This window comes from Oryctolagus cuniculus, chromosome 19 (genome assembly GCF_051225735.1).
Source record: "Oryctolagus cuniculus isolate XC-2025 breed Fujian yellow rabbit chromosome 19, ASM5122573v1, whole genome shotgun sequence".
NCBI lineage: Eukaryota > Metazoa > Chordata > Mammalia > Lagomorpha > Leporidae > Oryctolagus > Oryctolagus cuniculus.
The window spans coordinates 68,672,949-68,692,718 of record NC_142885.1 but is presented as its reverse complement, the minus strand read 5'-3'; the positions used below and the strand labels follow the sequence as shown (position 1 = coordinate 68,692,718).

At 64.9% G+C, this 19,770-nt stretch overlaps 2 protein-coding genes across 5 annotated transcripts in view; one reads left to right on the top strand and one right to left on the bottom strand.

The window, feature by feature from the left end:
* The window catches only part of CORO7 (coronin 7), a 49,998-nt gene that overhangs the window by 13,274 nt on the left and 16,954 nt on the right, over window positions 1-19,770 (bottom strand). For 2 of the 3 annotated variants that reach the window (XR_016225976.1, XM_008249600.5), the window contains exons 8-9: window positions 14,448-14,534; window positions 13,898-13,980 (exon numbers count right to left, since the gene is read on the bottom strand). Coding sequence is in view for 1 of the 3 variants with exons in the window: in XM_008249600.5 (XP_008247822.5) it covers window positions 13,898-13,980; window positions 14,448-14,534 (170 nt within the window). In the remaining 2 variants the exon portion in view is untranslated. Of the gene's footprint in view, window positions 1-13,897; window positions 13,981-14,447; window positions 14,535-19,770 lie in introns of those variants that run through there. The other variant, XM_089321289.1, reaches the window with a different exon arrangement.
* VASN (vasorin) lies at window positions 658-10,666 on the top strand. Of its 2 annotated transcripts, XM_051836287.3 has the most exons (3): window positions 658-812; window positions 1,595-1,779; window positions 8,038-10,666. In XM_051836287.3, the coding sequence occupies exon 3, from the start codon at window positions 8,046-8,048 to the stop codon at window positions 10,068-10,070; it is 2,025 nt and encodes a 674-aa protein (XP_051692247.1). In that variant the 5' UTR covers window positions 658-812; window positions 1,595-1,779; window positions 8,038-8,045; the 3' UTR covers window positions 10,071-10,666. The 2 variants fall into 2 exon arrangements, with proteins under 2 accessions (XP_051692247.1, XP_051692246.1); XM_051836286.3 differs by lacking the exon at window positions 1,595-1,779 and having other exon boundaries at window positions 659-812.

Here is a 19,770-nt window from a genome sequence, read left to right as displayed (position 1 = left end):
AGGGGATTTTTATGGGCTAGTCCAGCCCCTGGCACATGCCCTTACTGCCCGATGATGGGCTCCTGTCAACTGCAGCCCAGGCCCCACCCCCTGGGCACAATCTGAACTTGAAGCTGCCAGGAACTGCAGGTCCTGTGCAGTCACCTCCTTTACTGTGTTGCAGTCTCCCGCCTCCTGGCTACGAGGACCCCAAACCCAGGCGTGGGCCTAGGTGGGCTTAGAGGCCGGCCCAGGAGTTCCTGAAATCGGGGTCAGCTACCAACAGTAACACGCAGAGAGGTTTCCCCTAAAAATTCAGGTGCCTGAGCCCCGCCGTGATCACCTGCCTGCACCTCCCTGGGCCGTGACTCTTCATTGCGCTCAACATCTACCTGCTCCTCACACCAACGCAGAAACCCTCCCGCTGTCACTCAGCTAACCAGCGGCAGACAGACTGGAGCCCGGGACTCCAGACTCGCGACCAGGACCACCAGGCCAGGCCAGATTCTTCTCACCGGGCTCAGGAGATGGCGGGGTGAGGACCAGGCCAGCCCGGCCCAATGACCCCCGTCCGCGGGGAGGGGGCGGGGCCTAGGCAAAGCCCTGCCCACTCCCCGGCCAATGCGTGGAGGCCCCGCCCCCGCTCGCGGCGGGCCCCGCCTCCCGGCTCTTAAGGCGCGACCCGCCCCCGGCGGGATGACTCCGGAGCCCGAGCCCGGGGCGGGGAGACGCGAGCGCGGCTACCTCGGGACCCCGGACCCCTCGGGCCCGGCTGGCCCGGAAGAACTGAGGCCGCGGCCACCCCGCCCGGCTCCCGCCGCCGCTGCTGCGTGGTGAGTGTCTGCGGGGCCGGGCGGCTGCGGGCGGGGACGCCGGGAACGCGACAGTCACGCGCGGACCCCCCGCGCGCACACGTACACGCACACGCACCTAGGGCGGGACCCCGGCCCCAGTCCTGCAGCCACCTGCGCGGACCCGGGCGCGCGCGCCGCCCCTGTGCGCTTGCCCTGGCCGTCCCGGGGCGCCCCACGGCCGGCCAGGGTGTGCGTGTCCGCGGCTTACCGGCCCGCAAGGCTGCGAGCAGACAAAATAAACACCCCCTCCCTCGCTTCCTCCTCCCACGGCTGGGCCCTCCGGCAGGACCCGTTTTATGAATCAGACCTCTTTGAGGGGATGGCGAAGCCGCAGTCTTGGGTCACTTTTCCCTCCTGGGGTCAGACTGTCCGGGGGTCCTGGCAAGAGCAAGCTGCCTAGAGTCCTCTGGACCCCTGTCACTCAGAACAGAGGAGGGGGCCGCAGACGTGCAGCCCCCGGGAGGGGCAGGAAGGCCGGCAGGTATCTGATGCCGTCGCCCAGGTTGGAGGGAGCGCGGTTGACCAGGGGCCCTCAGGGCTGCAGGCGTCCGGGTGACCCCTCTCTGCCAGTGCTGGAGCAGGGGCTTCGCTTGGGTTGGCTTATGAACCTAGCGGCCTGGAACCAGCCTAGTCCTTTGTGTCCCTGGGCTGGCAGCACAGGGGCCCGAGGACTGCTGGGGTACCCTGTGGTCACTGACAAGCCTGCCCATTGGTGCCAGCCGCTCTGCCTCACCCCCGCTGGTTAACAATTACCACACTAGGGCCACTGACCGCCTCTCCTGCTGGCGCCCAGAGGTGGATCTGCTGGGTAGAGGCCCCGGAGGTCTGGCTGTTCCCCTGGCTTGGAGGAAGGCACCAAGACACCGTGACCCACGGTCCCCATCCGTCAGGACAAGAGCCTCCTCAACTGTGGACAGGACCAAGCTCAAAGGTCCCTTCTGACAAGGTTGGGCCAGGGTGTCCATGCATGGAGAGGTGGGCAGGCTGGTGCCCCCGTGCAGGGTCCATGGGAGCTGGCCCCGCAGAGCTGGGGCCGGGGGTGGGGGAGGGGCCTGCAGTCCCCAGAGTTTACTGTCTTCTCCCTGGGGAATCGGCCCCGGGCTTCTGTAAACAGAGTGTCAGAGGCAGGAAGAGGGCTCTGGAAATGAGCAGCCCCGCTGGATCCCCTCCAGGCCATTATCTTGCCTCTCCCAGCCCGGCAAGGGAGGACCAGCACCCACGTGCCAGCCTGGGGGCCCGGGCACTGCCTGTCCCCACTGCTGCAGATTAGAGACCTGTGGGTCCAGAGGGTCACATGGGGGTGGGGTGGCCGACTACCATCCCGAGGCGCCACTCTTCGCACTCTGGAAATGGGAGAGGGGTGCCTTACACACCGCCCAGACCTGAGCTCACTCCAGGAAGGCCCCTCAGGGCAAGAGAGGGGTGTGATGGGTCCAGCTGCTGCCCCTGACACCCACACCAGCAGCCCTGGGGTGGGCGGCGGAGCTGGGACAAGAGAGTTAAGGCTAAGAGAATTAAGTCCCTGGAGGGACTTTACAAGTGCACCCCACTACTGAGCCAGACAGCCCTACCAACAAGGGAAGCAGGGCTCCAGCTGGGCCCAGGAGGTAGCTGCCCCTTGGGCCAGCCAAACAGCTCCGCTCTGAGCGGAGGCGTCCCCAGCCAACGCCAGGCTCCAGGCTCATGGGGAGGGCAGCAAGGCTACCTCCCCGGGTTAGTGACCCCTTCAGGAGCGCCGCTTGGCTCTCCTCGGAGCCCCTCCTTAGACTGGGGAGCCCAAGGCTCTGCACTGCCAAGAAAGCCAGCTCCCCTCACGGCTGTGGAATTCGCGTGAGTGCTCGGAGAAGGGGAGGGTGGGGGAGAGAGAGAGTTTGTGTGTGTGTGTGTGTGTGTGTGTGCAGGCGTGCGCGCCTGTGCCAGAGCGCGGCCAGTGGGCGTGTGTCTGGCGTGGGCGTGTGTCTGGGCACGTGACTGCAGCAGAACTGTTTGGGGGTGGGCGGGGGTGCTTGGGGAGCCCTGCACCGGGAGGGGCAGCCGCGCAGCCTCCTTCCTTTTATCGGTTTCCACATTCCAGAGTCAGCCTGGTTGATTTCCCTCCCTCACCGTCCAGGCCCTCCGGCCTCCCCCGCTTTTCCTCATTCCAGCTATGCTGGGTGTGAGGAGGCTGCAGGAGGCTCCTTCAGGCCACCTCGGTTTTGGGGGGCTTGGGGGTTTTGGGGTGGGGGAAGGCAAGGGACCAATTCTTTTCCAAGGCTGCGGACAGCCCCCACTGGACTCCTGGGGAATGCAATAAGGCTCTGACATTCCTGGAGGCTGCCTGAGAGATTTAATTAAGGAGGGAGGAGGGAGCTGGCTTACACTGAGGAGGGGCTGGGGCAGTCTTTGGGGCCTCTGCTGGCCCTGGGCCCTGGGCCCTGAGCCTGGCTGGGCAGCAGTGCAGGCTGTGGGGGGCAGGGTCGTGTCTCAGACCAGGGCTCACCGACCCATCGATCAGCTCACACACCCAGCAAGGCCTGCTTCTGCCCGAGTGGCCAAAAACCCTGAGTTGAGTGAGCGGTGGGCTGCAGGGTGCAGTGAGCTTTTGTAAAAGAGACAAGAGCCCTTCTGGGCCCAGGTGGCTTGGAGCTGGCAGCTCTCCTGGTGACTAAGGTGTTTTGCTGGCAAATTCAGGGTTAATTGCAGGGTTAGGGCCTTACTAGCTGGGTGCTTGGCCGTGGGTGGGGACAGGGTGGCGAGGAGGCCAGGTGTCTGGGTCCAGCCCAGTGGCATCACACCTGCCGCGTGCCAACAGTGGCACCTGGACTGGCCCACTTTTAGCTGGGCCGCAGCCACCACATAGCTCCCTGGGGCCACAGGTGTCTTCTGCCAGATGACCCCTCTCCTGACAGATGGGACTTCCCACTGCCCCGAGGGCACCCGGGAGCCTCAGACTGGCCTTAGTCACGGGTCTCCTGTGCTGGACTGACAGGTCTGGTGGCTGCCAGGTCACCCCACACCTGGGGCAGGCCAGCTTCCTGGGTGGGGGAGGGAGGCAGAGAAGGGCCCAGCTGCTAGTCAGTCCACACCTGCTCCCTCCCTGGGTGGGGAGACCCGCTGACCTCTGGCCTGTTCCCTCAGTAGCCCCAGTGTTCTGGGCCCTGGCTGGGTGGAGGAGCTTTTCCCAAAATCACTTGTTTGGTCTTTTCAATTGGGTGAGGCCCAGGGAATCAGGATTTTTGAAAAGCTTCCTGGGTGATTCTGATGGATGGCTGGGGCTGGGAAGCCCTCAAGGTCACAGATGGAGCCTGGGTGAGGTGCAAAGCGAGTGGGTCTCTGACTGAACCCCTTGCTGCCACGTTCCCTGTAGAGTGAAGTGACTGGGGTGGCAGATGGAGCCAGATGAGAGGCAACACCAGCGGGGACCCCTGGCTTAATCCCCAGCAGGGCTAGGACCCCCCTGGAGATGGGGCTTACGCTGGCAGCCTCCAAGGAACCTGAGGAACCTCTGTGAGGGCCCAGCACAGATACCACTGACCCCTGCTGTGCTGGGCTGGGGGCTGCTGTGTCCCAGGGAAAGGGAGATGAGGTGGACCCTGTCAAAAGCCCCGAGCCTCCTTGGACACGTCAGCAAAACTGGAGCCAGCCGTCCTGGCCGCCGGCACAGTCCCGCCCGCCTCGGGGGGTTGGCAAACTCCTGGGGCTGGGCTGCTGCCAGGCCCGGCCGGCAGTGCAGGGCCCAGGCGGGCCAGTGCTGGGAGCCAGAGGCTCAGATCCACAGAGCCTGTCCCCTGCACCCTCTCGGAAGAATCCAGCACAGGAAGGGGTGTGTGGGCCTGTGCGTCTGGCCAAGTCTGTCCCCTCACCCAGCCAGGCATGTGGCCTTCCCCAGGAGTGTGAGATGCGTTGGCTGAGGGTCACCCAATGCCCAGCTTCTACAACAGCTCCACGCCCCAACTCACCCATCCTCGCCTGACCCAGGCATGGGTGTGAACGGGTGCCCACAGTGTGCTGCACAATGTGCAGTGGAGGGTGGGGGCACTCCAGTCCCCCCGAGAGCTGGGATGACGGTGCCCTTGGCCTTCCTTACTCATGGAGCCCCTCCTGGAGGTCATGTGCTGCAGGGAGCTGGCCAAAGCACAGCTCACCCCACACACCCCCTTCCAGGACTCAAGACACCCCACCCCCACTTTCCAACCACCCTGGGTGTGGAGGCCCGAGCCCAGAGCCTGGGGCTTCCTATCTGGGAAGCCCCTCTCCCCCAGTGGCGTGTTCGCGTCCGAGAGGGTAGGCTTTACGGGGAACACCCTGAGGAGCTGATGTTTACTGACCACTTAGCATGTGCTCCAAGTACAAACTGAACCACCCTGTGACACAGCCACCATGAGAAGCCCCACAACGCAGCCACCTGAGAACCCTGGGGCCGGGCAGAGCTATGCAGCTACCATGTGCTGGCAGGCGCGGCTGGCTGGCAGCAGAGCCCAGGGGTCTAGGCAGAGCCAGGCTGCCTCCAGGACCCTCCCACAGCCTCTGGGTAGGAAAAGGACTATGGGCTCAGCAGATCAAATATCAAAGTGCAGGCTGGGTCGGTCAGCACAGCACAGCAGTGCCCCCCAGGGAGACCTGCGCCCAGACCCCAGACCGGTATCTTCCCTGTTTGAAAACCAGAACAAAAACCTCAGCTCTGGAGGCTGAGGCGGCAGGGTTACTTAAGCCCAACTCTGCAGGTCAGCAGCTGAGGCCCACGGTTAAGTAAAGGACTTGGGAATCTGGGGGCAGCCATGGGCCTGCCTCCCTCCACTAGACCGGTCCACGGGTCACCTGAGCCTCTTCTGGTTCCCACCAGGACCAGTCTCCTCTGGCACTGACAGCTCCATGATGGTGCCTCTGGGGCTGCAGCCTGTGGCTTGCAAACAATCCTCAGGGTTTCTGACGCCCCCGTCCCGCTCCTGCCTCCGTCTCCCCATGCTGGGTGGGGTGGGGCTCAGGCACAGGAGCTCACTACTGCATCGCCAAGGGTGAGAGGAAGTTAGAGCTGCCTGCAGCCAGTGTCTTAAGCCTAACACCGGGTCCCTCTGGACCTGACCCAGCCCTCTCATAGCTTCCTACCTGCTGACCAGATGGCCACCTTGTGGCCAGACAGAACCACAGCGTCCCGCTGGTTAAAGGTCCAGTGGATCAGGAACCCAGAGCCCACAGCCGGTCCTCCTCCCCAGTCAGAAGTGGAGCATCCCCACAGCGTGCGCCCCAGCCCTGAAATGTCCTGGGGACGTAGGAGAAACAGGCGCTGAGAGCCACACCGCCCTCTGCAGCCGCACAGCTTGGACACCTCTGAGCCCAGGGCTGCTGGCCTGGAGTAGCTCTTAACCAGGCCTTCTGTGAGGCCCAGGGGAGCTGCTACTGCAGTGGTGGCCAGGCGGGCCACGTGGAGGGTCCCCTCCCACCTGACCCGCTGGGAGGCCTGATTCAGGGGAGGTGTCCTCACCCTCTGTGTGGGTGTGGGGTGTGGGGGGGTCACATCTAGAGGCTGGCCCTACCCACTGCCCTCTGAGTCAGTGAGGGTGGAGTGGTCCCCTGGGGAGGAGGCAAGGGGTGTGGCACACAGGGCCTTAGGTCATCAGACAAGGGATGTGTGCATATGGAAGAGCCAGGGTTGCCTGGGCCAGTTCACTCATCAGACAGCAGCTCTGGTGACCCACAGCCAGGATCCTGCCTCTGGGAGAGGATCCCGGTGGGGGGCTTCCAAGGGGCATTCATCACTGCTAACCGGTGAGGGTCGGAGCCTCCTGAGAAAGGCCACTTCCCTACGGGGGGCGGGGGGGATGCTGTAGGTGGCCAGGGCCTGTGCAGCCCAACCTGGGTGAGCTGGCCTAAGACCCCACAGCCTTGTCTGGTCAGTTCTGAGACCTCCTCCTCCTCCTCTTCCCATTCCAAGAGCCACTGGGACTGGGGAGGGGAGCCATGGATGGCTCCTCTCCGTAGCCAGGGGCAGTGGGGCAGAACTGGGCTGGGTTGGGGTCCTGTTACCTGGACAGCCACTGTGGGGGAAGGGTAGGCCAAGCTGCAGCACAAAAGGCCCTTGTGTGAGCAGCAGGCAGGGGGAGGAGGGGTGCTGGCCCCTGGGCAGGGCCACCTCCCCGGGACAGGCTGGCACCAGTTTGAGATCAGGGACCTCCTGGGGGTTTCAAAGGGCTGCTTCCCCCAGGAGCCTAAGTGATATAGAGCAAAGAGCCGGGGGCCCAGGGTGGCTGGGAACGGAGGTGAGGCAGGGTCCTGTGATGGTAGTGTCCCTGTGCCTGCACCTCCTCTGTGGCCGGAGACTAGGAAGAACCGTGTCTCCCGAAATGGCAGTGGGGGACTGACATGCTGGAATCCTGGCCCGGTGCTGGCACAGCCACCACGTGGTCTCACCCAGGTCACTGCAGCGGGGCGGCTCTGCTCCCCTTCCCTGGCGCCTGGCCCACAGTAGACGCTGAGCCATGTGAGGGGAGGGAAGGGCCCACGGCGGTGTCCCCCGCCTGAGCCCCGCGAACCCTTCCCCTCTGGTTGTCATCACGCCTCAGAAAAGGGGAGATGGGAGGACCAGGGCCTCTTGCCTGCCCACTCCCCGGCCTGGGATGGGGACATGGGGCCAGCATCTCCCGCCAGCCTCTGCCCCTCCTCCAAGAACCTTCTCGCCGGCCACATCCTGGCGGCCCACAGCCCCTGCCCTGGGCAGGTCTGACTCCACAAGTGGAAAAACACCGATCCCATAGTTTCCATGTGAAGTCTTCCCGCTGCGGTCTCCCCTTACCAGGAGGAGGGAGGGCCGTGGAGCGTGGCGGCAGGGGCCGCGGCCTGGGGCAGCCAGCTTCTCTGCTTACGCACCCGGGCCGCCTGCCCGCCCGCCCCGTCTCTCCCAGACGCAGGGAGGGGCTGCTGCTCCAGGACCCGTGATTCTCCCTCCTTCCCCTTCCAGGCAGAGGCGAGAGGGCCTGGAGTTCAGGACGGGGAAGCAGCACACAGTGGCTGAGCGCCCAGGTGCCGCTGGGCCCTGTGCTGACCTCTGCACGCAGCACCCCATCACAGCATCAAAGTCACATGAGGGCAGGCGACAGGGCTGAGACGGGAACCGGGCTGGGGGCACTGAGGGCCTGACTCACAGCTGCTGGGCTCTGTGCACTGGGGGCGGGAAGCTGCCCTCGAGCGTCCTGACTCATGGTCTCCTGTCTGCCTCCTCTGCTCCCAGGGAGGAAGATGTGCTCCAGGATCCCCCTGCCACCGCTGCCCCTGCTGCTGCTCCTGCTGCTGGCCCCGGGCCCTGGGGTGCAGGGCTGCCCTCTGGGCTGCCAGTGCAATCAGCCACAGACGGTCTTCTGCACTGCCCGCCAAGGAGCCACAGTGCCCCAGGACGTGCCACCTGACACGGCCGACCTGTACATCTTTGAGAACGGCATCACCACACTCGATGCGGGCAGCTTTGCCGGCCTGCCGGGCCTGCAGCTCCTGGACCTATCGCAGAACCAGATCGCCAGCCTGCCTGGTGGCGTCTTCCAGCCGCTTGCCAATCTCAGCAACCTGGACCTGACGGCCAACAAGCTCCGAGAGATCACCAACGAGACCTTCCGCGGCCTGCGGCGCCTCGAGCGCCTCTACCTGGGCAAGAACCGCATCCGCCACATCCAGCCGGGCGCCTTCGACGCCCTGGACCGCCTCCTGGAGCTCAAGCTGCAGGACAACGAGCTGCGGGCACTGCCCCCCCTGCGCCTGCCCCGCCTGCTGCTGCTGGACCTCAGCCACAACAGCCTCCCAGCCCTGGGGCCCGGGACCCTGGACGCTGCCAACGTGGAGGCGCTGCGGCTGGCCGGGCTGGGGCTGCGGCAGCTGGATGAGGGGCTCTTTGGCCGCCTGCGCAACCTCCACGACCTGGATGTGTCTGACAACCAGCTGGAGCACTTGCCCCCTGTGATCCGAGCCCTGCGGGGCCTCACGCGCCTGCGGCTGGCCGGCAACACCCGCATCGCCCAGCTGCGCGCCGAGGACCTGGCTGGCCTGGCCGCCCTGCAGGAGCTGGACCTGAGCAACTTGAGCCTGCAGGCCCTGCCGAGTGACCTCTCAGGCCTCTTCCCCCGCCTGCGGCTCCTGGCAGCTGCCCGCAACCCCTTCAACTGCGTGTGCCCCTTGAGCTGGTTCGGCTCCTGGGTGCGGGAGAGCCGTGTCACGCTGGCCAGCCCCGAGGAGACCCGCTGCCACTTCCCGCCAAAGAACGCTGGCCGGCTGCTCCTGGAGCTCGACTATGCCGACTTTGGCTGCCCGGCCACCACCACCACAGCCACAGCCCCCACCACGAGGCCTGCAGCGTGGGAGCCCACGCTCTCGCCTTCCAGCCCAGCTCCCACCTGGCTCAGTTCCACAGAACCAGCCACCGAGGCCCCCAGCCTACCGTCCACTGCCCTGCCGACTGTGGAACCTGAACCCTGGCCCCAGGACTGCCCGGCATCCACCTGCCTCAACGGGGGCACCTGCCGCTTGGGGCCGCAGTACCACCTGGAGTGCCTGTGCGCAGAGGGCTTCACGGGCCTGTACTGCGAGAGCCGGGCAGGGCAGGGGACGTGGCCCAGCCCCACGCCAGCCGTGCCGAGGCGCCCCCAGCCTGTGCCCCTGGGCATTGAGCCCGTGAGCCCCACCTCCTTGCGCGTGGGACTGCAGCGCTACCTGCAGGGCAGCTCTGCGCAGCTCAGGAGTCTCCGGCTCACCTACCGCAACCTGTCGGGCCCGGACAAGCGACTGGTGACACTGCGGCTGCCCGCCTCGCTCTCTGAGTACACCGTCACTCAGCTGCGGCCCAACGCCACCTACTCCATCTGTGTCACGCCCCTGGGAGCTGGGCGGGTGCCCGAGGGGGAGGAGGCCTGCGGGGAGGCCCGCACCCCCCAGGCCGTTCGCTCCAACCACTCCCCTGTCACCCAGGCCCGAGAGGGCAACCTGCCACTCCTCATCGCGCCCGCCCTGGCCGCTGTGCTCTTGGCCGCGCTGGCCGCCGTAGGGGTGGCCTACTGCGTGCGGCGTGGGCGGGCAGCGGCGGCTCAGGGCAAAGGGCAGGTAGGGCCAGGGGCTGGGCCCCTGGAGCTGGAGGGAGTGAAGGCCCCCTTGGAGCCAGGACCCAAGGCAACGGAGGGCACTGGGGAGGCCCTGTCCAACGGACCCGAGTGTGAAGTGCCACTCATGGGGTACATGGGGCCCAGCCCCCAGGGGTCCTTGCCTGCCAAGCCCTACATCTAAGTCCGGCAGTGAGGGGCAGCCAGGGCTGGGCTCTTGGCCTGCGCCTCCTGCTGCCACAAGGAAATTCTCAGTCCCTGCCACTGGGACACATGGAGGGTGGGGCTGTGTGACCGCAGTCGGTCCCCTTGGCACCTCACCTGCGGGAGGCTGTGTCCCGGGAGATGAGCTCCAAGCTCCCCCAACCCGAGTATCTGCTGGGGTGGAGTCTGCCCCACCCTCTGCACTGGGCGTTCCAGGGGTGTGGCGGGTCCAGCCACGTGCTGGTAACACAGGCTGGGCCCTGCTGGGCTCCCCTACCCGTGGAGATTCTGGGGGCAGTGAAGGAAACCCCCAGAAAGAGCAGAGTGAGGGCCGGGGCTGGGGCCCCCAGCCTCAGCCCCAAGAAGCGCAGGCACAAAAGAAACTGGAAAGAAAGATGCTTTAGGAACACTTTGTTTTCCTTTCGTTGTTTTGTTTTCTAAAACATATTTATAGGAGATCCTTTCCCATTTATTCTGGGAAAACGTTTTTTAAACTCAGAGACAAGGACTTTGGTTTTTGTAAGACAAACGATGATATGAAGGCCTTTTGTAAGAAAAATAAAAGATAAAATGAAACCAGTGTCTCGGGCTCAGCTCCCAGGTGCACCCGGCCCGGGTGCAGGGCGGGCATCAGGCCTGGTAGGGCTGCGCATGGCCTGAGGGCCTCTCCCAGCAGAGAGCCCTCCTAGGTGCCCTGACCTGGCTGGTGCGCCCTGCCTCGACTGGGGTGCCTGCAGGCCGCTGCGCCTCGTGACCCCGCTGTGAAGGAGGGCCTTGCTGGGGTGGGAGGTGTGGGTCACCAGAGGAAGTCTCCTGGAGGGGAGGAGGAGCTGTCAGCAGGCTCAGGGACCAGGCCACCGGCTGTGCGGCTTGCAGATGGCGCTGGGTTGCTGGCCTCGTGATGCTCCTTCACCCCCTGCACTAGGGACGTGCCCAGGCCTTCTGGAAACCCCGGAAGCAGGAGTGTCTTCCAGGAAGGCCGCAGGCAGGGGTGGGGGCAGAGCCAGGGATGCCAAGTGTGGCTGTGGCCTGGAATGGGTACAGGAAGCTTGGGCTGGGGATGGACGCACAGCACCTTTACCTACAGGGAGCTGGGCAGGGCCCCATGCCCATGTCCTCTGGGTGACAGCCCCAGGCCCTGACCTCACCCCTGGCGGGAAGGAAGCAGTCCCAGGCCTGGGGGGCAGGCCCCACAGCTCGGGTGTTGATGTCAGCGCCGAGTCAGGCCCGGCCACGCGAGGCTCTGGATTCAATTAGCGGCTGCCGAGGGCTCTGGCAACGGAGGAGGCGGCGGCGGCGGTAGGTCATGCGGGCAGTGGGTGGTGGCAGTGGGCCTGGGCGGGGCCCCTTCCTCCCCAGGCGCAGCGGCTGCAGCCCAGGTGGATTTCCTGTAGGCCTGGCTCCCATTAGGGGAGCGGCACGGCCAGAGCCGCCCTCCCCCTCGCAGCCCTGTCAAAGGGGCCTTTGTGGGCCTGTGGGCCACTGCCGAGAGCCGGCGTTGGCTGCTGAGTAAATGTTTTCGCTGCAAAGCAAACCTGGCCTGGTGTGTCGGCAGGAGGCGGGGTGGGGTGGGGGAAGGGCCATCCTAGGCAAAGCACTTGGACCGTCCAGGAGGACGGGGCTGCGGGTGAGGGCGAGTCAGGGTTCAAGATACTGCTTTGACCCGCCCGGGCTCCAGCCAGGGCCCAGGAGCAGACATGGGCACGCGGCAGCCCTGGACCGCCGGGTCCTTCCAGTGGCAGGCCGTGTGCTGCAGGCCATGCACGCCCACCCCTCCTGTTCCTGCCCCGGAGCAGGCCGTCTGAGACAGGTGTGTCTGTGTGTCTGCTGGATGGGGCTCTGCCGGCCCCTCTCATTATCAGCCCACGCCCACCTTGTAGACAGGAAGGCCCCACAGCCCCAGGCCAGCCTGGCTCCCAGAGCCCTGCTCACCCAGCTGTGAGTGCATCCTCGTAGTCACCCCACAGATGACGAGGAGAACTGAAGCGGAACCCATGACGGAAGAACCCCAGAACCCCAGTAGCTCTAGGAGCACACATCGCTCTATTCAACCCAAGGTAGGAATCTGCGACGCAGAAGACAGCGAGCACGGTAGAACCAACAGATGCCAGTTCCCATCGTGGCCGTGCCCACGGGCAACACCTGCACGCTATCTGGGTGGGGTCCTCGGAGCATCTGGAGGCTGGCACGCGCCCTTGGCCCCTACCAGCATTGTGCAAGCACAGAGTCCCAGCTCCTTTGCCGAGGGTGCCAGCCTGGCGGGGCAGGGGCCAGGGCTGGATGAAGGAGGGCAGGACACTGGCTTGGCCGCCCATCTGGGAGTGATTTGTGAAATGCTAGTCCTCATTGGTCCTTCCAGGCTATTCTTAACTGCTATAATTACAGGGTCAGCTTTGGACAGTGGCACCGTGGGGTCTGGGCATCGTTTACTCCTCCAGGAGCCACACTGGGGCCGAGCAGGGGGTGATCAGTGTCGGGTGGTGGCCAGCACGGGGCGGGCGGAGCCTGGAAGGCAGGAAGTGGTGGGCGGAAGGGTACTTGATTGCTGGTGCTAGTCCCTTCACGCCAACGCCTCTGCTGGGGGCCCTGGAAGTGCCGGAGGCATCTGGCTTGGGGAAGGAGATGCCAGAGCAGCGCCAGGGCTGCAGTGGGGGACGTGGAACATGGAGGTCAAAGCTCTGATTCCTCTGAGCAGGGGCGGATCCCATCTGGGCCTCCTGAATCCCCAGGACGCGGAGAACAGCCCTGACCTGGGCTGTCGTGAAACCTCACTCGGCCTCACCAGCTGCCCGCTGCGCCCCAGGTGGGAAAGGAAGGAAGGAGGGTCCCTGGCCCTCCTCTCTGGCAGGAGCTGTCACTGGCACTCCGTGGGGACTCTGTGAAATGGTCCCAGGAGGACCCCACAGTGCTCCCCACCCTCAGACACCCTCCCTGCTGCTCCTGGACCTCAGTTCCCTCAGGTGTGAAAGGGAAGGGGCTGGACAAGCCAGCCTAGGCCCAGGCCCCCGAGGGGCCTGAGGAAGCCCCAGTGGCCTCCCCGAGTCAGAGCTGTGGCTTCAGAACAAGGCCCGGACCCCTGCCCTTGCCCTAGGCCCCCCCGGCTGAGTCTGCACCCAAGCTTCAGTGCTCCAGGTGCACCGTGGGCGGCCGCAGAACCATGAGGAACGGCCACCTGAACGTGCTCACCATGGGCCTCCTGGTGGGCGGCTGTTGAGCCACAGAGGGCCAAGGCCATCTCTGCACAGACTAAGCTGTGTGGGTGCCAGCCCTACTTGGGGACAGACCAGGGACTGCTGTGCACTGGGTGCTGAGTGGGTTCCACAAACTTCCTTGGAGTTCAAGCCCACCTCCATCTGCATGTACACCCCCAAACCTGCCAGTCCGCCAGTGTCACCCCACATCCACCCAGCAGCCACCTTCTATCCCAGCCTTGGGTCTCTTTGGGCCCTCAGCCACACACAAACCCATTGTGCCTGTGCTTCAGGCAACAGCTGTGGGCAACAGCCTCACACCAGACGCCAAAACACATCCTGTGTGAGCTGCCGGCCATGACCCTGCCCCACGACTGAGGTCCACGCTGCTGGCCTGGGCTGGACAGGGCGAGTCAGTTGTGCTTGTCCCCACTCCTCGGGGGATGCCTTAGCACCCCCTGCTGGTGAAGTCGGGAGCTCTCCAGGGCAGGGCTGGTCTCTTTAGGACAGACCCTGCCGTCCAGCTCGGGCACCACACAACTTGTGGACAGGCTGGAGCAGAGGCTGTGCCAGCGGCGCCTTTGCCTCCAGCCCACCCAGCACCCACAGTTCCTACCTGGGTGAGGTGTCCAGGGTGAGGGAGGCCAGGGCGCTGGAGAAGAGTCGAGTGTCCCAGAGCTTCACTTCCCGCTCACGCATCTGCAGGGAAGGCCACAAACAGGCTCAGAGGGGCCTGTCCCTCAACCCCCCACCCCACCCAGGAGGCTCCCTGGAACCCACGGCCTGAAGGCACGGCCCAGCACAGGGCTGGGGGAGGGCTGCACCAGGAAAAGAGTTTGGGTTTTCAGGCACTGCCACTTTAAGAAGCCTTAGGTGACAAGGGACAGGGGCGGTTCCCTCCATGGACTCTGGTCCCTGTGGGGCCACCAGGGCTCCCGGGGTCAGGCTTAGCTATTGCAAATGGAATCTGCCAGTTTTCAGGAGCCGCTGCTCCCCTGGGGCTTGGAGACCCGGCTGCACAGCCAGGCCGTATATGGACAGGCCTGGAACTGGTGTCAGCGCCCCCGCCCCCCGGCAGTCTTACCCCTGCTCTCCTGGGGCGGAAGCTGGAACGGCTGGGCACGGCCCTACCTGGCTGTGCCCGCTCACCCAGCAGCAACCCCTACCTGGTTGAATCCAGTAGACACGAGGTGCTCCTGGGTGGCTGTCCACGCCAGCTGGCCATCCCTGCTGTTCTCGTGGGCCTGTGTGCTCTGCAGGAGACGAGAGATGGCCCTGATCCACCAGGCCCCTACTACGGGTCTGAGTTGGGGGAATCCTGCTGCCTACAGAGGCAGGAGGGGCCGGGCTGGTCGTCCACTCAAAACCTGGACAGCTGGTTTTGTATATACCCTGGGCAAATCCTGCCTAAGCCCCAGCTCTGCAAGAGGCTGGCCCAGCCCACAGCCCGGGCTCCAGTCTCTCTAGTACGAGGGAGCTGGCCCTGCCTCGTTCAGCTGTGGGTTAACAGTGGCAGCTGTCCCACCCCTCTGCAGGTGCCTGGAGGAGGCATTCTGTGAGGGTCCCCACCCTTGGGCCCTGGCCGTGGCCTTCACGCCCAGAGCTGCGTGACTGTGGGCACCCCACGCCTGCTGAAACCTCCATTTTCCTGCATGTGAACGGGGCGTGTGCTGACCATGCCACCTACTTCCTGGGGCTGAAGTGAGGATCGACTGAGAGGCCGTGTGGAGAGAGAGGGCCTGCGGCAAAGCGCCGTGCAAATCACGGATTACGGGGATTACTGGGCCTCCTGATGCTGCCAGGGCGCCAGAGGGGGAGCCTGGGGCCAAGCTCTGGGGAGCGTCCTGGAGGGGACAGGGCAGTGCCCGGCCTCCCACCACACGGAGCTGCCAGCAGCAAGGCTGCAGCCGGCGGGGAGAACAGTGAGGCTCACATGGCAGGCGGCAGCCCTGTCCCCCTGGGCCCTGGCAGGGGGGAGCCGAGAGGGCCGGAGGAAATGCAAACAGCTCCCTCCCAGTCACCCTGGCCCCTGGAGCCTGAGACAAGGACCCTTTTACCAAAAATAGCTCACCCCAAACGTGGCCAGCCTCCTCCAAGCTTCCCACGATCTCCTTGGGAATGAATGAGGGAGGGAGGCAGCCGGCGAGGAGCTGGCCCGGGGCCCCTCCCCAGTCCGTGGAGGCCGACCCCAGCGTGGGAGACCCTTGGAAAGGCTCCACGTCGTGTCCTTCAAGGGGCTTTTCTCACTGCTCCCGGCCGGCACAGGAAATGGGGGCCAGAGCCTGAGAACCTAAGCCCCATACCCCTTTCCACGTAAGAGGGGCCGTGGGGTCAGGGCAAGGGTCACACCGCTGACCAGCCCTGCCCCCAACACTCCAAAGTGGGTCACAAGCGTCACTGGGCTCTGGCTCTCCCGTGGGTATGCAAATACCCCTTGCGTAAGCAGCAAACCGATGATTTTCAACTTGGTCACACACCATCAGTTCACTCACTCATTCACTTATTCACTCAACAAACATGCAAGGCCGCCCACAAGCCAGCAGGTCTGCGAGGAGCTCTCAGAGTGGGGGTCCAGCAGCTGGGCGAGCAGGGCTATCCATCCAGTCGTCCTTCGCAGGACGAGCGTCGGAGCCACGCACCACGCTAGGGGGCAGGGACGCAGGAGGAACAGAGAAGGTCCCCATCCCAGGGTGTATGCATGTCGGGAGGCAGACGTGGACCCCAGAGAAGTCACTGCCGTCCCCTGTCAGTCCCGGGGCCACGAAGCAGCCACACCGAGGGCAGGCAGCAAGGTGTGCACGCAGACGGCGCAGACCCCAGCCCTGCCGCCACTGCCCGCGTCGCTCAGCGTCCGTGGGCCTCCACAGTGGAACTCCTTTGCAGGCTGAGGTGCCGACGCGCTGCCCACACCACTGACCAGCTATCAGCGCGGGCGACTCTGAGCCAAGGCACGAGCAGCAGCCGGGCGTGGGCCGCGCAGGGGGAGGTGGGGCTCACCTGGGCCTGCCTCCCTTGTCACACGTGGGCAGCCTGGCGTGGGCCGCGCAGGGGGAGGTGGGGCTCACCTGGGCCTGCCTCCCTGCCTCCCTTGTCACACGTGGAGGAAGCAGAGGCCCAGAGAAGGCCACATCCCCAAAGTCACCCAGCCCACCTGCGAGAGGACCAGGATCACCTCGGCCTGAGAAGGACCTAAGGCTCAGAGGGGAGGAGTCCAGCAGGCAACAGAGATGGGACCACAGCTGCCCCCAGACAGCTTCCAGCTTCCAGCAAACACCCCAGGGCGTGCTCTCCCACAGCACCCAGCCCAGCCGTCCTGAACCAGAGGCCAGGCTGCACCCAGCTACTCCCTGCCATGGCACACCCAGCTCAGCATCCTTACAGGGCCCTGAGCGCCTCCTACCCCCTCCTCTATGCTCAGACCATACAGGAAGGATGGCCAGTTTCAAAAAGGAACACTCTCGAGGCTGGTGCTATACAGCAGGTAAAGCCAGCACCTGCCGTACCGGCATCCCATGTGGGTGCCAGTTCGAGCCCTGGCTGCTCCACTTCTGATCCAGCTCTCTGCTATGGCCTGGGAAAGCAGCAGAAGATGGCTCAAGTCCTTGGGTCCCTGCACCCATGTGGGAGACCCTGAAGAAGCTCCTGGCTTCAGATCAGCCTGGCTCTGGCCGTGCGGCCATTTGAGGAGTGAACCAGTGGATGGAAGATCTCTCTCTCTCTCTCTCTCTCTCTCTCTCTCTGCAACTCTGCCTTTCACATAAATAAATAAGGAACACGCTCGGCTGACCCTGGTGAGATCCTCCTGTTCTTCTCCAGGGAGGCAGCTGAGTGGGGAGCTGCCTCTGGACCCATCACAGGCCAGGCCTGGGTCTCCACCACAGAGGCTGGGTAGGCTGCAGGTCCTGCTGGGAGATAACCTTTACCCACAGACAGCCGGGCACTCTGCTCATGGGGAAACCCCAAGAGAGTCAAAAGTTCCCCCCACACCTGGCCCCGAGGAAGAGACAGGAGGGCTGTGGCCAAGGGGCGCAGGGGGAGACGCATACCCGGCATTCCAGCTGCAGTGCAGCCAAATCCCCTCTCCATCACCATGGCAACGCTTCCTGTACAGGGCAGGCCTAGGGCAGGGTGAGCGGCCCTTCATGGGGTGAGGGGACCTGCCCCTATTACCTGCCTACTCCCCTCCTCAGCCGGCCTCAATCAGTGCTGGCTGGGCTCTGGGTCCCTCCCAGGCCCTGACACATGGGGCAGTCAGGAGGCACAGGGATGGGTCAGAGGGCTCATCACAGGCCACCTCCTGTGTTGTTGAGGGCCCCAAGGGCTCGCCACTCCCCAGGTACCACCCTGGTTTCAGGGCTCTGCTTCCCTGGACAGCCATGGGTCCAAGACCTCAACTGACCCACACCGGGCCCTGGCACAACGAAGGGGTAGTGGAGGGGCCTGGGGGTTCTGGAGTCAGGCGAAACCCCTGCCACTCTGCTGTGGGACCCCACAGCAGGGACAGGACCTCCTGAGCTGGACTGACGTGGCCTGGACAACAGACAAAGGGCTGACTTCCTAGGACGGTGGGCAGGGTAGAAGGAAGTCACATAGCCAAATGCCTGGGACACAAACCCAATCCTAAACAAGGCTGGGGCATGAACAGGAGGGAGCCATCCAAGTACCCCGCTCCATGCCCAGGTTGCCAGGGGCAGGGCCCTAAAAAGACAGTGGAGGGAGGACCCCAGGTCCAGCCCTGGGGTAGGCCTGGGCTCAGGTGAGGTGAGATGCCCGGGGCCAAGAGCGGAGGCTGGCTGGAGGGCAGCACACACCCCTGGCCACGTGCCCCAGGCAGGAAGGGGATCATCTCACGAGAAGGGCTCCCACAAGGCCTCTCCCCGAGCCGGCCCCTCAGCTCACACCAGCCCTGGCCGCCAGCAGCGGTTTTCCTAATAGAAGCCAGGTGTGGGCCAGATGCCCTGGGCGGAAGTGGGGGGCAGGGCCACGCGGAGGGCAGCATTCCAGGTCCGCTGCCCCCGCACCGCACCAGGCACCGTCCCAGCAGCTGGGGGGGAGCCACCCACGCGCTTCCCAGGTCTCCTGGGCGAAGCCCCTGCAGGGGCTCCCTCCAGAAGCAGACCTCTCCCCACTCTCTTCAAGGAACTCGGAGCCCCTTGGCTCGCAGCCACTCCAGCTCCGCCCCAACATCAGTCACTGCCCCCACCCCTGCTGGAGCGGGGGAGCGGGAGGGAGGAGGAGGAGGAAGAAGAGAGGGAGGAGGAAAACACTCAGGAAGAGGGTTCGCCCCTGTACTGCCCAGCTCTGGGCAGGAACACGGGTGCCCCTCACAGAGCCCCCCGGGACCCTGGGGAGGGTCAGTCCCACTGCAGGTTGATGCTGGCATCCTCTTCTTCGCAAAGGCCTGCAGGTCATTCCAGGCAAGCTGCCGAGGGAGAGCGAGGCTGGGGCCACACCCACACCTCCGTGCAACGCAACAGCCACTGTCCACCCGCCCAAACCCCATGGGACGGGGGGCAGCTGGCTTTACTGGGGGGCAAGGCCCAAATCACTGTGCCCGGCTGCTCCACCTGTCACACAGGGCCTCTTTCCAGTCTGGACCAGTGAAACTGACCGTACCACTGACCACAAAGTCACAATCTGTTGCATGAACCGGTCTCTCAGGCTGTGCCTGGGGCCTCCAGCTGCTGCCCCTTGGTTTACGCTGCTGGTTTACCCTTGACCTCGGGTGGGGAATGAGCTCCAGAAATGGGGAGGGGGGCTCTGCTTAGAGCTGGCAGCGGGGCCCCACACTTCACCTCCCTCAGGGCCGATACTGCTCAGCACTGAGGAAACACCTTCAGGACAGCGGCGCGTGGCATCTCACCCCTACTTAAACTCTGCGACAGCTTCCACAGCCTGGCGTCACTCAGGCCCCTGCTGCAAGGCCAGCTGTTGAAGGAAGCGCCAGACCATCCCAGCAGTGCCCTGCATCCATGGGGCAGGCCCACGTGCCCGGCCACTCCACTGCTGCCCACGAGGTCTGACGGAATGAGGCTCCCCAGCCTGCTGCCCCAAACCACGGGAACGCAGGTCACAGCCTCCCTGCCCAGAACTCAAACAACCATGTGCACTTTGCCAAGGTGGGACCAAAACACGCTCGGTTCCTGGGCCCCATGGGTCTCGCAGGCCCCACCCGGAGCCCGTGTGCCGTGAGGCACCAGAGTACGGAGTGGGGGCTACATCTCTTTGGTCCTCTGTGGCTGGCTTCTGCCAGTTGGGCCAGCAAGGGAACATGGTGGGTGAGGGTTGCAAAGGAGGGAAGGAAGCCAGAACTGCCAATCACCTTCCGGAACCACGGCAGCCCCCCACAGCCCGCAGGCAGCCCGGCTGCACCCCACCCTGGATCTCAGCCAGGACCCCCAGGACCCAAGACCCAGTTCTTAAAGAGCTCCAGCAGGCAGCCAGCCTGCTGGGGGCCTCCAGCACCAGGAGCCAGAGCCGGGGCTTGCT